Genomic DNA, 16,622 nt, shown 5'->3' with positions numbered 1-16,622 from the left:
TTAAATTGTAAATATATTTTTTTATAAATGAATAAGAATAATAAATTTATACATATATATATATAATTTAGTGATTTTAATGGGATACTTTTCATAGAGAAATATATATGGCAGTCTCCCTGCACTGTACCAGCAGTAGACGACAACTTAAGGAACGTCAAATCATCTATTTATTGAAATTTTCAATCTTATAAATGTAAATTTGAAAAAGCTTCCATTTTTAGTAGAAATTCAAAAATCAGCATCCCATCCAGAAAAATCGTTAGCGATGTTTTCTCGTTCCACCAGAAATTTTTCGAAATTTTTAACATCCAAGTGGCTTTTGAGCTAAAATTATTTATTAATTTTTTACCAACTTTCTGAATATATTAATTTCTAAGAATCATACTGCCGATTGAAACTACTAACCTTTGGTTCAACTGGCGAGCGCATCATTCTATTCCTCAATGACTTCCAGTCGAACAGTTTAAACCATCTTAATAATAAATTCAAAAATTTACATGTTAAATCTTTTATTAATATTAAATATATCATTTCATTCGATGAACATATGAACTCACTTATGATTCCGTATATCCATGATACCATTCCGTAAATATCCCAGTCGTTCAACGGGTTTAGCAGTCAATAGTTTACGAATAATATCCACGGCATTCAGTTTCATATACCCCGGGAATTGAACATCATTGACACCACCTTTAATAATTTTATTGTAGAGACGTAATTTGTCATTATCTTCAAACGGTAGTTTACTTGTTAATAACTCATATATTAAAATTCCTAATGCCCAAAAGTCTACAGCCCTAAAGTTTTATTTAAATAAATAAATATTTATCAATCAATGTTTAAATAGTTTAAATAAATAAGCTATAGACCTATCGTGTCCTTCTTTTAAAATTAGTTCTGGAGCCATGTATTCAGCAGTACCAACAAAAGACCATGTTTTGTAAGGACCTATTCTCTTGCTCGTACCAAAGTCAGTCTAAAAATTAAATTATTATCATCATTTAGCTATTTTCATAGCGGGAAGTTAAAAATACAATAAACGAACCAATTTTGCATATCCATAACTGTCTAGTAAGATATTGTCTGGTTTCAAATCCCTACAAATAATATCAAGTGAATGTAAATGATCTAAAGCTTCGACAATACATCCTGTTATAAATTTAGCTGCCGAATTGTTGAATTTTCCATTTCTGTAGATCATTGTTCGTAGGTCACCACCCAAACATGCTTCCATTAATAAATAAACGTATTTGGGATCTTTAAATGTCTTGTACAATCTTTAAGACAGAATCATCATTATAAAAAACTTTTAATTTAATTTAATTATACTTACTTGCAAATGAATGGTGAATTAGACGCTTGCATAACAAATTTTTCATTTAATATATATTTTTGATAGTTGAGTTTACATATAAGACCTTTAGAAATTTTTTTCAAGGCGAAACTCATATTTGGTATTGATTTACTTGTAACTAATAACACTCTGCCGAAACTTCCTTTACCAATAACACTTTTAATATCTAAATCTGACAGTTTTAAATCTGGATATTCAGTTTTCCATTTAATATCTAGTGATTTTTTACGTTCCTCGTACTCGGCAGTCCAATCTCTTTTTTTAATCGACTCTAAGTCTCCAAGATAATTTAAAAAAGTCCTAAAACGAAAATTATTTATTACTAAATACTTAATATTTGACTTGTCGATCAATTTAAAGTGTAATAAAATAAAATTACTTCCTATCAATAATCACACATTCAACTCCAGGTGCAACAGCAACGAAATTAGCGACACTAGCTTTTCTTACGTTATTTTTATTTGCATAGAGTGAGTTTTCTCCAAAATATTCACCTTTATCTAATTCAGTAATTGTTATTTCCTGACCTTCCATGAATTTTGTAACTTTAACGTGTCCACAATTTACAATAAAAAATTTATCACCAGTCTCGCCTTCATCTACAATACAAGTTTCGGCAGGAAAAAATCTTACGTACATCAAATCAGATATTTTTCTCAAAACATGACTCGAAAGATCTCGAAGAAATGATATTTTACGTAACATTTCAATATTATCTTCCGCTATCCTTTCAATATCATCTTTTATTGCTGCTTGGTATGATTTTCTATCCAATACCCAAACTTTTCCACTTTCTTTTACTGCAAAAAAATTCCAATTTATCAAAAAATAATTTATTTTTTAAATTCAGTGTTTAGAGAGGGACAAAAATGGCCGACTAATCACAAGAGAGGATTTCAAAATCAAAGAATATCATAACCCTAACCTTTAAGACATCAATAACATTGTAAGTAAATTTGATTAATTAATTAATAAGATGATTACCATCTATAGAAGCAAATCGTTTAGCATTATAGAGTAACGCAAGTTCTCCGAAGACAACGCCAGGACCGAATGACCCTTGATATTTTTCTCCTTTATAAATATCAAAAATTCCCTCCTCTGATACATAAAGATGATATCCTACATCACCTTCATTAATTAAACGAGTTTTTGGTGGAACATCCTGGGGATACATTGCGCTTATCAATGCATCTACTTGAGTATCATTAAGGTTACTCAAAAAATCGTTACTCTTTATCGCATCGCGCAATTTTGATTTTATTCTATTTAAAATAATATTTATTAAATTTTAAAAAATGAAAATAATTATTTTAAAATAATTACTCGGTAGTTTTTTCATAAACAGTCGGCGTCTTTGAAATTCTCGCGTGGTCACCAAAAATATCATCCTTACGGACATTAGACAATCGTCTGTATACCTGTTGCTCATCATTATTATTATTATTATTATTATTATTATTGTTACTATCTACTTTATGAGCCTTTTTTTTTGTCAGATCAAAATTCCACTTGGATTGACACAGTGACGATCGACAACACAAAAACTTCATTATTAGTTTCACTCATAACATTAAGTACATTAAATATTTAATTACAAGTAATAAAAATAAAAATTAAATCAACGAGATAATAGAATAGTCATAAGTGTTACATATCGACTGACAATCTATCTAATAATGTAGATTTTCTGTACGATCCATCGTTATCTGATAACGTATACGTTATAACTTATAACACAGCACAAGGTTACGGATATCGAAAATCAAATAAGGGACTCAAATTTTTATATCACTTAGATTAGTGCTCTTATTATTAAAGATCTCAACTAATAAATTTTTAACTCTCAATAATATTTATATTTTTTATTTTATTAATTAATTAATTTATTTTTTTCTAACAACAAAATCAACTTAAGCCTAATTTTTTTTATTATCATGCTAATTGTTAAGTAAATGTTAAATATCTTATCCATATTTTACAACCTAATTGTGTACAAAAAATAAGACTTATCTAAAATTTACTTGTTAAGTTTAATTACATATAATAATATAGATATATAATTTACAATGACCACATATAATTATCGTTGCCTGCATCAATAGACTTTATAAAGTCATATTTTAATATTAAAATTCCAAATCCCAACCAGAAAATTCATCAGGTGGAATTTCGCGATCTGGTGGATATCTTTCAAAATTCCTAGTATCTATTTGACTTTGAATCTGAAAAAATAAATATAATTTATAGATAATTAAATAAAATAAATAAAAAATATACTTACAGTGGGTACAATAGGAGCAGGTAGAGCAAGTCTTTGTAATGCTTGCCAATTAAAATTAGCAAACCACTTATGATCACGAATATCTTGGATTCCATTTCTCAGATAACCGAGTCGCTCTGAAGGACTCAGTCTCAATAATTTTTTAATCAAATGATTTGCATTTTTATTAACTATTCCTGGTATTCCAACTACTTCAATGCCTTTTAATATTTTATTATACGTTGTCATGTGATCGGATCCACGAAATGGAGGTTTACCGACCAATAATTCGTGTGTCAATATACCTAGTGCCCAATAATCTACAGCTCTGCAGCAAATGTTAATTTAAATTAATTATCGGTTAAATAATTATTATTTAGATGAAATTTACGAACCTATCATGGCCCTTGTTGAGTATTATTTCGGGTGCAACGTACTCAGGAGTACCAGCAAATGTCCAAGTCTTGTCAGGGCCTATTTTTTTACTAAAACCAAAATCAACAAGTTTGAGATATCCTCGACTGTCAAGCATTAAATTTTCAGGTTTCAGATCACGATAAACAATATTGAGAGAGTGAAGATGATCAAGTGCCTCAACAACACATCCAACCATAAATTGTGCCGTTGAATCATCAAAGTAACGTCGTCGTTGCAATGTAGTCCATACATCGCCTCCCAGACAAACCTCCATCAGGAAGTATACATATTTTGAATCCTTGTATGTTTGGAATAGTCTAATAAGTAAGTTTTCATTTTTTATTATTATTAATACAGTTATCACATTTAATTGATAGCACATACAAAAATTAAGATAAGACCTACTTGCAGATAAACGGGGAATCACACGCTTGCATGATACATTTTTCATTAAGGACGTGTTCTTGCTGTTGTTGATCAACCATTGTTTTCTTTTTTAATTTTTTAAGCGCAAAACTTTTATTTTGATCTGCTCTGAGAGTAACAAGCTCAACGCGACCGAATCCACCGACTCCGAGAGTTCCTCGGCTTTCTAAGTCATAAAGCGTCACCTCAGAGTACTCGTTAGTCCATAACTTTGGCGTTAATGAACGTTTTTGTTTCTCATACTCTTCTAACCAGTCTTTGTTACGTATTTCATCTAAACCACCGAGATAATTTAAAAATGACCTAAAAATAAATTTATCGTGTTATTTAATTAGAAAAAAAAAAAAAAAAAAAAAAAAAAAGAAAAAAAAATACTGACGTTCCATCTAGAGTTAAACATTCGACTCCAGGTGCCAAAGCAATAGCATTTGCTTGTCTACGACTGTCTTCTTTATCATACAATGCTTTCTCGCCAAAATACTGTCCTTTTCCCAACACAACTAACTCTTCTTCGCCCCCATATTCGGTGTCTTTAGTTATCCTTACGTTACCACCGCTTATTATAAAAAATTTATCACCTTTCTCGCCTTGTTTAACGATCTTTGCGCCCGCAGGGAAGAATTCGACCCGTATTAAATCAGATATCTTTGCAAAAACGTGTTCCTTTGGTTCTGGTAGTTTTTGTAACACAGATACTTTGCGTAAAAATCTTATATTGCCTTCTAAACGATCTTGAGCACTTCTCATCATCACTGTTAAAAATACTGATCTGTCTAAAACCCATACTTTTCCTCCTTTTTTTGCTAAAAATAGAAAAAAAAAAAAACAATCAATATTAATAATTGCTAATAAATTAAAAATATTTATTTAAATTACCACTGATAGATCGAAGTCGTTTAGTATTGTATAACAGTGCAAGTTCACCAAAAGCAACTCCAGGTCCAAAACTGCTTTGAAATTTACTGCCCTCGTAAATGTCAAACTCTCCGTCAGCCGAAACGTAAAGATGCGAACCTTGAAAAATAAAAATATATAAATATTAAATTTACAATAATTATTTTAAAAAATATATATATATTTTCTATGCATACCTATATCACCTTCGTGAATGACAAGGGTATTTGATGAAATATTTTTCGGATACATCGCAGACACTAGGGCCTCGACTTGTGCCTCTTCTAGATTACCCAAAAATTCATTTTCAAGTATCGCTCGTTTTATTTGTTTTCTTGACCTGTATCATAAAAAATAAATAAATACGAATAAATACGTTATCATTAATTATTTATGACACATAATTTAACAAAAATAAAAATTTGACCTTGCATCTTTTTCGTAAACAGGCGTTGGTGCTGATGGTGGAGTCGGAGTCCGGCCAATTACACCACCACGTGGAATTTTAACATTTTGCGATGATAAATTTGATCCCTCAGTTTCTGAACGTACTAGATTAACTTGTTCGAATCCTCTAGATTCATTGTTTGGATAAACTGAACCATTTGAAATTGTTGTATTTGTATAATGACTTATTATTTCGGTACTATCTAGATCTGCAGCGCGTTTATAACTCATGGGTATGGGTTCTCTGGCTTCTCCATTATTCTATAATTTAAAATAAAAATAAAAAAAAAAAAAAAAAAAAAAAAAAAAAAAAAAAAAAAAGTCATTCGGATTGACAATATTTTAATTTTTAAAAATAATTAAAATAATAAACTTACACTTATTATACTGATACCAGTAATACTAGATGTTTCATCGTGTCCTGGGACAGTAGTAAAATTAATACTACCTCTTTGTCCCAGGATAGTAGCTCTAGGAAAACACGAAAACCTCATCTTGTCTTCCGATTCCGTAACATTATTACAACTAATTCTTCGCGCTTCTGAAATTACACCAAACATTTTTTTTCTTTTACTTTTATTTACCTCACTGGTAGTTAAATAGTCAACAAAATATTAATTTTCCATGAGTTTCAAGGAAGTTAATAATTATTTTTAATGCTAGTTAAGAATTAAAAATAAAAAAAAAATTAAAACAAGTGGATAAGTCTTTAATGCTCAAACGTATTTTTATAACTACAATCATAACGTCTTGTCGTTCTTTATCTCACCGCGAAAATCAAACAATAGTTAACCCTTGGCGAGAACTCTTAATTGCCGTAATAAAAACGCGTGATGCAATGACTCATGTTTTCATGTAAACTTAAACCAAAAAAAAAAAAAAAAAAAAAAAAAAAAAAAAAAAAACGAAAAAAAAGAACAATAAATAAATAATAATTATTATTATGGAATAAAAATATTGATATATTTTGATACTTGAGATTATTTTTTCGACGTTTGATAATGAATTAAATATATGTTAAAATATTAACAGATACTTTGGCTATTTTACTACGCTAGTTTGATATCAAGATTGGAGATAAGAATATTTGATCAGTCGCGTGGCCAGACAAGAGTTCAAATACCATTAAATGGGCTACTGTTGTTATATTATTGCTAGCAATAATAATAACGATAATGATGATTTCTTTTTTCAAACTTTTGAAAAAAAACGACTGATAATAACAGAGAGGATGCAGGTACTTGGAAGTAATTAACAGCAGCATAATTTATTGTCTCGCTTAAAGAAAAAAAAATTAACCAGTCTATAAGATACAAATAATATTTCTTTACATAAACTGCTATTAATTATTAAAAAAAAAAAAAAAAAAAGAAATTAATGAACTATTGGCTGTTATCAAGCCTGGAATGCCATCGTTATCATAACGATAATCATCTAGTCGTTTCCGCAGGTCGATTAGATAGATCGAGACAAAAATATTTTTTAAACGGAACTATGAGTTCAAGGTTTTTAAAGTAGATTTAAAATGAATTTAAAGGTTTAAACTTTTAGACATTGAGTTAATTGTTGGAAAAAACAAGGTTCTGTTTGGATAATAAATTTATTGATAAAATAAATGAAGCCAAGGTGATGATTGAAATCATGTTGACTCACTCTTGATAACAGTTTCCACTTTTCCAAACTCTTATTACCTTACGTGCGGTGATTATTATGATTGTGGTTTATAGTTTTTATTGTTTTTATTATTACGATAAAGAACACTGGATTTAATTAGTGCAAATGTTTTTTATTAAACGACTAGACTAATGGAGGACGGTGAGTCTGATTATACTGACGCTGTTTCGACAAAAGAAACTCTTGAATCTTATCGTGGTATTTTATATTGTGATAAGCAACACAACTGTGAACCAGTGTCACTGGATGCGCGGCTTTTATCTTACTTTATTTCAACAATTAACCAACTCCCCTAATTTGTTTTACTTTTTTTTTTTCGTTTCTGTCAGCTTATTTCAATAATGCATGTATATAATACTGCGCAGATTGCAAAAATGTCACAGGAAGTTATACATTCCTTTATAATTACAGTTATAAGTATTAAATATACAAAATAATATTTTAAAAGTAATTCTGCGTTCAATGCGTTTCAAAAATAAACTTACACCTGAGTCTATTTTTTTTTTTTTTACTCATAGTAAATTTTTGACTCCGTATTCGTATATTGTGTATACTAAAAACACCTGCTTAAATTAATTTAACATTTTATTTTCCTTCTCATTTAATCTAACGATACATTTTACATTACAAAAAAAATTTATTTATTATAGACTTACAACTATAATTAATTAAATTATTTATTAAATAAATTACTTACTTTTGAATAATACATTTGCCTCATACAACTCAAATTATTATTTTATCATTGATAAATTTATGTAGACGTTTAAAAAGTTAATAAAGTGAATTCATATATTTATTAAGTCACTCGGTTTAAATTATTGTCATTTTAGTTGATAAAGATATTAAACGTCAAACTGATGACATGTATGCAGAGTGGAGGAGTGAATGAGTGAGTAAGTACACTCATAGAAAGGTGTTATCGGTTCACCGGTTCGCGATGTACTAACGTAAAAAATTACGATCATCGCGTGGTCACACATCGTGAGTCCACGAGTTCGCGATAGCGTTTCCACACTTGCTTTTGTCAATTATTGTCGTTTCTCACCTTTTTTTTTTTTTTTTTTTTTTATTTGTATTTTTATGTTTGTCTTTAAACATTACAAAGACACTTATTATACTCATTTGCCTATTCATGTTATAAATATAATCCATACACATAACTGACATTAATATATTACACATCGTTATTGTTGTTGTTATTTTTCGTAATAACTCTGGCGGTGAGACAGTAAGCACCGATAATATTTACGATACTTGAATAAAAAAAAAATACATAAATTATCTTAAAATTATTGCTAAAAAAATATAAATCAATTAAGTTGCTATAAATATATTTACAATTTATTTTTTAAAAAAATTCTAATCTACAATGTTTATGAAGAAAAAAAAAGATTATAAATATATTCAGTCATTTGGCTCTGTCAATTCAGAAGCCTTTAACATTTCTGCGAAAAATCCCGTAGACCGATTGAATAATTCTTTCGGTGATCCTTCTTCGACTATTTTTCCTTCATTAAATACCACAACTCTATCACAATACAGTAGAGAAGTTACTCTGTGCTGTAAAAATATAGAATTACTTATTATTATTATTATTGTTGTTGTGTTAAAAATAAAATTTATTCTAAAAATACGCAAGGACAAATTATCTCGTTATCTTATTATTTAAATTAAAAAAATATGCAAATATATATGATACGTAGAGACTTATAATGATTACATGGCAGTTATTGTCATACTAACCGCAATCGTGATGACAGTCTTGTCCTTAAACGTTTTAGAGACAGCTTGTAATAAATTTTTTTCTGTTGACGAGTCGAGAGCACTTGTGGCTTCATCAAGTACCACTATTGCTGAATCACGTAAAGTTGCTCGTGCCATGCTCAATAATTGTAATTGTCCTGATGAAAAATTTTCACCTCCTTCACGTACTTCGAGATCTTTATTTTGAATAAAAATAATAATTAACATTCGCATAAATAAAATTACTTAATTTAAATACTTACCGAGGCCTTCAGGATGAGAAGCAATAACATCTTTCATTTGTGCGAGTTCCAATGCAATCCACAATTGCTCATCATCATGCTCAGAAAGAGGATCTAAATTTTCTCTAACTGTTCCACTGAACATAATAACATCTTGCGGAATAGCTGATAACCTTGATCTTAGACTTGCTAATGACACTCTCTTTATGTCTATTCCGTCAATTATAATTCGTCCTTGCGATACTTGTAATAATTGAAAAAGTGCCATTACCGTTGATGATTTTCCACTGGCAGTTCTACCGCAAATTCCTAATTTTTGTCCCGCGGGAATACGTAAATTTAAATTTTTTACTACCGCCTCACAGTCTGGATGATAACGTAGCGATACATTTTCAAATATTATTTCACCTTTTTCTGGCCAACTTTCGTCTGCTTCATATCCTATTCAAATTAATCAATCTTTTAATTATATAATTTGTTTTATTTTATTAATATGAATTAATTAGATAAAAAAATGAATCATTACCATTCTCACGATAATTTTCACGATTTGCTTTAATATATGTACTTATTCTTGATACACTACCCATGTACATTTCAATTTCAGAAATGAATTTAACAACCCAATTGAGATAAATAGGTACCAAAAATGTGTAATTTATTGCTAGGCCAACTAATGCCGGTGTTACGCGTTCAGGATACAATTCTGCTGACAGCAAAGCTGCAAATATTGACGCAATAACTACTACGGCGCCTAAATAATCCTTAAATAAATATAAATCAACAATTTAATAAAAAAAAATAAAAGTATAAAAATTTTGTTATTTAAATAAAATTTTATTAAAATACCAAAGCAATACCCAGCCATCGACTGCTGGTGTTTAAAATTAAAAAAGCATTTGTATTTGCGTCCAAGTACTCAATCATATCATCCATAAACCGATCTTGCTGCTTAGAAGCTCTTAAAACCGGTAAACCATTTAATGTTTCTGAAAAATGTGCAGCGACTGGTCCGCGAGTACTACAAAATTATAAAAATTAACTCCAACTGTTTTATGTTTATCATTATTATTATTATTATTATTATTATTATTACTAATAATTTATTTAAATATATACCTGCCCTCAAGTCGTTGGAGTTCACGAGCACTGATGCGATAAAATCTTTGTAAAAAAAAATAAGCTAGACAGGTTGGTACTGCGGCTATTAAAAACCACGGTGATATTGCAATGTTTACAATTATTGCTGATCCACACAGCAACGCAAACGACGTTAGCCGTTGGAATGATGTCGATATTTTCTTATCAATAACACCAACATCTGCGCTGAAACGATTAAGAATTCTCCCGATTGGAGTTTGTTCAAAAAAAATCATCGGAGCACGAAGAATACTCGCAATAGCTTTGCGGTGTAATTTTTCCCGAGCACGTGTCCCTGCCCATTGTCCAGCAGCGCTATTAAATCCCGCTAAAATAATTGAACTTACAGATAAAATTATGTACATGCGAAAGTAAAAAACAGTTTGCTGATGAGTCGTTATCAGTGTCTGGTTATTGATTGGATTTTTTCCGAGAGCTGTCCACTCGCTTAGCCAGAGATCAGTGTAGACTCGAATAGCTTGACAACCTAGTGCTGCTGCTAGATAAGTCAGACCTGGAGTGATACCTCCAGCTTTTAAATAATCCATCCAAACTCTTCTAGTCACTAATCCTCCATCTTCTTCAATTTCTGTAGCCTGTAATTCTTGACAATTTGTGCATTTTTTATCTTCTTCAAAATTATCGCTAATTCCTGACTCAGTAGACAATAATCTTTTGATAGTTTGATGCTCCCATTCAGGATTAGTTTTACTAGAAGATGTTGACATTAGTCGTCTCAGACATTTACGATCTTTATTAGTTTCATCAACGCTTAAAATTTTTCCAGAAAAAAAATTTCTTAAAACGCTATTCTGCCCACTGTCGACTGTATGATGACGTTTCCGTGGAATAATATGATGAGTTTCGAGCATAGTGGGAGTAGAACTTTGTCTTAAAACGGGAGGAGGATGTTTGGTAGGCTGAAGACTGGTTGCACGACTTGCCATTCTATGTTTTCTGGTGCGTTTACGCACAACTCCCCACTCGTCAGCAACCGGTAAATCTGTCAGATCATGAGCAAGATATCTAGACCCCAACATCATTGATTTACGCAGTCTGAGAGGTACAAAAGCAGGCGGAGACACGTGGGCGTCTTGATCGGTGATCCATGAGCCATCGCTTGCGTGTCGGTGTTTTACTGAAATCCCGGCAATTCGAGAAACTAGTCTGACAAGTGACCATCTATCTTTAGCAGTCTTGGGTACTGTGACAATATCCAGACGTCTACGAGCTGCTTCACGCCACTCTTCAACCAATAAAGGATCAGTCAATTCGATACTAGACATTGTACCCATCGAACGAACCTGACAATTTTCCATTGAAATAATATGATGAGCAGCACGTAATAATTCTAATCGATGTGTTACCATAATAACTGTTCGTCCTTTTCGTAAAAGAAGTTTTTGAATGGCTTGATCAAAAATATGCTGACCTACTTGTTGATCCAACGCCGACAGCGGATCATCTAGAATTACCGTATCTGCATCACTATAAATTGCCCGAGCAATTGCGATTCTCTGTTTTTGCCCACCACTTAAATTAATTCCCTTCTCGCCGATTCGTGTCATATCTTTTCCCGGAAGAATTTCAACGTCCGGCTGGAGTGCACATGCTTTCAAAACATTTCGGTAACGTGTGCGACTGTACATAGATCCAAAAACTATATTTTCACGTAAACTGGTATTTAAAAGCCACGGACGTTGAGGTACGTAAGCCAAATTGGTGTCTCTAAACCAGGAAACTTGACCACGTAACTGTGGAATTTCACCCAACATTGCCGAAATCAATGACGTCTTTCCACTACCAGTTTTACCAACAATTAAAGTTAATTTTTCACGTGGAATTATTAAATCGTCAACTTGAAGATGAGTGTCTTCAGTTCCTAAAGAAAATATTCCTTTGATATAAAGTACTGCCGGTTTCATTGAAGGCTCAGGATCTTTTTCAAATACTGTGTCAGATGAACTGGCTTCGTATGTACTGAGTACTTGAAAAGCTTGACAACCTTGACGATCTTCATCATCTTCAGTTATGTTTCCTAATGTCCCAAATGTCGCAATACTCTGTAAATTTTTTTCTTCATCCTATAAATTATTTCTTAATTATGTAAATTAATTTTTTTTTTTTATTTGTCAATCAACTTACACTACTGACAGTAATTGTAGATGTACGTTGATCATTATTTTCCATTTGATAATTTTCTCGAGTGTTTGGTACAACATCGGTAACTTCTGGTAGTGACAAAAAGTCCTCAAGCCGCTTTGTCGAGATCTTAAAAATACATATTTAATGAGTTGCTGGTAAATTATTGTTAGCTGTTGTGGTTGTATAGATGTTTTAAATATTTACTATGGCATTTAAAATAATCGGAACGATAACGGGAAAGATGAATAGTGGAACGGTGAGTTGTGAGAAGAGAGCTAAACTTGCAAATACGTTTCCAGCATCCAAATGAGTCTCTTCGAGCCAAAAGTATACACCAAATGTAAACAAAGTCATCAACACTGACGAAGCGTGAGTTAGAAATGCTAAATAAATAAATAAAAAATTATATAATTGATGTTTTTTTTTTTTTTTTTTTTTTTTTTTTAAATTAATGCCAAGTACTTATAAATCCCCAGTAAATCGAGTCCTTGTCAAGTAGACTCAATTCTTCATCACGACTTGTTGATATTTTTTTCTCAAAAACCACTTCCCACGCACGCAGTTTGACCAGTCTTATACCTTGAAGTACTTCATTCAAGAGTTTCAATCTTGCGTCACTTTTTTCCTGAATTATACATTTTTCATATAATTAATCAAATTAATTAGTAATTTAAAAGATTATTAAAAAAGAAATTTACAGCAATTAATTTTAAATTTTCTGACATTTTCTTTCCAAGTAATAATTGCATAGGTGTTACAATTAATATACAACAAACAGCGCCAATAATAGCGCTAATTCCTAATTTTACGTAGAGTAAAAAAATAATGACCCCAATCTAAAATAAATAAATATGAATAATAATAATTATGTTGTTTTTAAAAATATTTATGTGTTGTTGGTTTATTACTTTTAACGGAATCGCCCAGATGTAGTGGCCAATCCAAAAAAAACTCATAACATTGTAAGCATCTTCGGCCATTAAATTTGTTAGAGTTCCGATGTCTGCACCGCTACGCAGATTATTATCTTTATCATTATCACTCGTCTTTCCAATTTCTTCTTCCAAAAAACCCCAGGAATATAATCGCAGTGATTTATGATAAATTAAAGCCTACATATATATTTATTTAACAAGCTATATAAATTATTATTTTAAAATATCAAATATGTTTATTATTTATTTATTTATAAAAAAATACCTGAAGAGCTGTTCTCAAGCGAATGCCTTCGACATTAACGAAATGCGTCGACGCTTGGCTTAACGTGCTTTGTAAAATAGCTGCTATAAATATAACAAGACCCAAAAAATAACCATTGCCCATTAACTGTTCCATTGTAATGTAGTTACCCCCCGTGTAGGTGTAAGTGGGTAATGATTTTTTTTTAGTTGAATTTTGAATAATCTCCACGTAGTCAATTATTTTCGAGATCGCCACAGGACCAACCAAAGTAGACGCGTCGCCAAATAACTTGAGAAGCCCACCAATGCAAAAAGAAACCCACACACGTCTCCAGTAGCATTTCCATAGTGACACTTTAGCTCTTTCATTCTTTTTAAAAAAAAAATTTATTTAAACGTTTCTTTAAAAATTTAGTATTTTTAAATATATTTTTTTTTTTTTACCTTTTGGGTTTCGTAAATTCCTCGAAATTTATCAAACTGAATTACCGTAGTCTCTTGTTCGGGTAAATCTCCAAGATCGTTGAGATCGAGAGGCGCACGGTAGCCACGTGAGAGAAGATCAACGATCCAGTGAAATGTCAATTTACTCAGAAGAACTGCGTAAGAGTGTTTGTAAGACACCCGATGAGTACTTCCGGGTCCTCGCACATCATAATGTTTACTTTTTTTAACCTACATCAGTATAATATTTAAATTACTAAATACAATAAATCTTTATTTTATTGCGGCACAAAAAGGAAAAAAAAAAAAAAAAAAAAAAAAAAATTATGAAAGATTTTTTTTGTGGGTTTATTGGGCAATTGATAGCCAACACATACAAGCTAAGCTTTGTAGGGATTATTTTAGTTGGATTATATTTTTACCAATGACTTACGATGAGATAAAGAGACCAGGAATCAACGCAAGCTAATAGTCCACACAGTGAACTTGTACCAATAGTACTGATCATACGAACATGGTTGATAGTCAAGCCGTTGCTAAAATTAAAATACTTGAGAATTAACAAGTAAAATAATAATAAAAATAAACATATATTGATATTTATACCTTATTAAATGGAGCAGCCTCCAAAGTCTTGCAACGGCGATGGTTATAAAAATTCCTCCGGTAACAGCAAGACCAAGGCCATCCCTTATCTCTGTTTGACGATGTAAAATCCAGCATGAGACAAGAGTCACCAGTGAAATACCCTGACTGAGTGGTGCTTGATCGATAATAGCTTCTGAGAACTCCAGAACAAGCACAAGAATCAAAAGTGTGCTCAGAACACTGCGTAGATTGTGCCAAGGAAGTAAGCCGCTGCACCTGTTGAAATATCATTTCATTTTCATACAATGCTTCTCTCAGTTGTTGTGCTCTCGTGCTTGCCGGTTTTATAATCCTCAAATTAGTACAGTCTGTAGTCATTATTTATTTTTTTAATTTTATTACTCTACATATGCCGACACTTAAATTTTTAAATTTTAAAATAACTAAAAAATAAATATCTTTTTATATGACTTTAAATTATTTTAAATTGGAGCATTCGATTGTTTGATATATAAAGTAATCATAATAATAATGATAATAATAAATCGACAGGTGAAAGGGAGCATGCAAATTTTTATTTACTGAGTCAATATACGGGAATTCCCAGATGACGAGTGGAGTATAGAATTTAAAAGAAGAGATCATAAAAGAATAATATAAAGTAAATATCTAGACTTACACTCGTTGATCGGTTAATTTGTACTTGATGATTAATGAAACTGCAGCCAAAAATGTTATAATAATGACTGCAAGATTAACTAATTCAACGATACAATCGTACTTAGATGATGCACTACTTGTCAAACGTATTGTCGTACCGTTGGATGCATTCCATGTCCAGAGCATGTGCCAACCGGAAGTGGGCAGCAGCCGCAGAAATGCTGTCTTTTCACACAACCCCATTGTCACACGCACTTTTTAAAACTTTTAATTTGATTAATTTTACATTTAAATATTAAACGTCTATTTTCATAAATAATTATTTGTCAAAGACATAAATATAAAAAAAAAAAAAAAAAAAAAAAAAAGTCTTAGCTTTTACATTGAGAAATTTTTCTAAGGTATCAGTAAACATGCTTGGTAATAATCTTCTACTCTAAATCTAATTGTGTACGTAATAATATGTATTGTATATTCTCTCAAGTCAAACGTAATGTCGGTTGTAAAAATAGATTATTATTCTACAGATAAAAATTTATTTTATTTATTTAGACAGCACCGTACTATAATTGTTATTTTTTTTTTTTCGTAATTTATTTATTTAAATTTTATATGTAAAAAAAAAATACATAAAAAATTTTGATAGACATATATATATATATATGTGTAACGAGTGACACTGAACTGATGAAATTAATTTGCAGACCCCATCGAAAAGAGACGAGGTGATTTCCCCTATTAATTATTAAATCGAGAACACTGCATTATAAAAATATATTTTTTGGCCTAAATAATAAATAATAAATAAAGTTGCTATTGATTTTATTTAAAATTATTTAGTTTTTGTCTTAAAATTAGTGATAAGACATAATTTATGCGTTAAAATTAAAATAGAGCACGTGTCTGATGATGATAATTATTACGCGACTGTGACGATCCGCGATGGTGGGTTACGCGCGCAATACTGAGAATGAAGATGAAGAGGATGAGTTTTT

General features: G+C 30.8%; 2 protein-coding genes across 2 annotated transcripts; both read right to left on the bottom strand.

The window, feature by feature from the left end:
- Window positions 1-80: 80 nt before the first annotated feature.
- LOC103574790 (cGMP-dependent protein kinase, isozyme 1) lies at window positions 81-3,058 on the bottom strand. The gene is made up of 9 exons (XM_008554313.2): window positions 2,687-3,058; window positions 2,345-2,625; window positions 1,740-2,160; window positions 1,340-1,660; window positions 1,052-1,283; window positions 876-982; window positions 561-803; window positions 409-475; window positions 81-327 (listed from the first exon to the last, which is right to left on the bottom strand). The coding sequence occupies exons 1-9, from the start codon at window positions 2,911-2,913 to the stop codon at window positions 232-234; spliced, it is 1,995 nt and encodes a 664-aa protein (XP_008552535.1). The 5' UTR covers window positions 2,914-3,058; the 3' UTR covers window positions 81-231.
- Window positions 3,059-3,210: 152 nt separating this feature from the next.
- On the bottom strand, window positions 3,211-15,986 carry LOC103574836 (ATP-binding cassette sub-family C member 9). Its single transcript, XM_053737039.1, has 25 exons — window positions 15,647-15,986; window positions 14,986-15,243; window positions 14,813-14,915; window positions 14,380-14,610; window positions 13,955-14,305; window positions 13,663-13,866; window positions 13,453-13,590; window positions 13,217-13,379; window positions 12,959-13,137; window positions 12,755-12,880; window positions 10,589-12,693; window positions 10,319-10,490; window positions 9,996-10,233; window positions 9,491-9,910; window positions 9,228-9,424; window positions 8,890-9,044; window positions 6,185-6,395; window positions 5,788-6,068; window positions 5,558-5,700; window positions 5,343-5,480; window positions 4,846-5,269; window positions 4,446-4,769; window positions 4,019-4,357; window positions 3,645-3,951; window positions 3,211-3,585 (listed from the first exon to the last, which is right to left on the bottom strand). The coding sequence occupies exons 1-25, from the start codon at window positions 15,868-15,870 to the stop codon at window positions 3,490-3,492; spliced, it is 7,527 nt and encodes a 2,508-aa protein (XP_053593014.1). The 5' UTR covers window positions 15,871-15,986; the 3' UTR covers window positions 3,211-3,489.
- Window positions 15,987-16,622: the final 636 nt, after the last annotated feature.

This window comes from Microplitis demolitor, chromosome 2 (assembly GCF_026212275.2).
Source record: "Microplitis demolitor isolate Queensland-Clemson2020A chromosome 2, iyMicDemo2.1a, whole genome shotgun sequence".
In the NCBI taxonomy this organism is placed as follows: Eukaryota; Metazoa; Arthropoda; class Insecta; order Hymenoptera; family Braconidae; genus Microplitis; species Microplitis demolitor.
The sequence above is the reverse complement of the archived record's forward strand: the minus strand, read 5'-3'. Positions and strand labels throughout refer to the sequence as shown.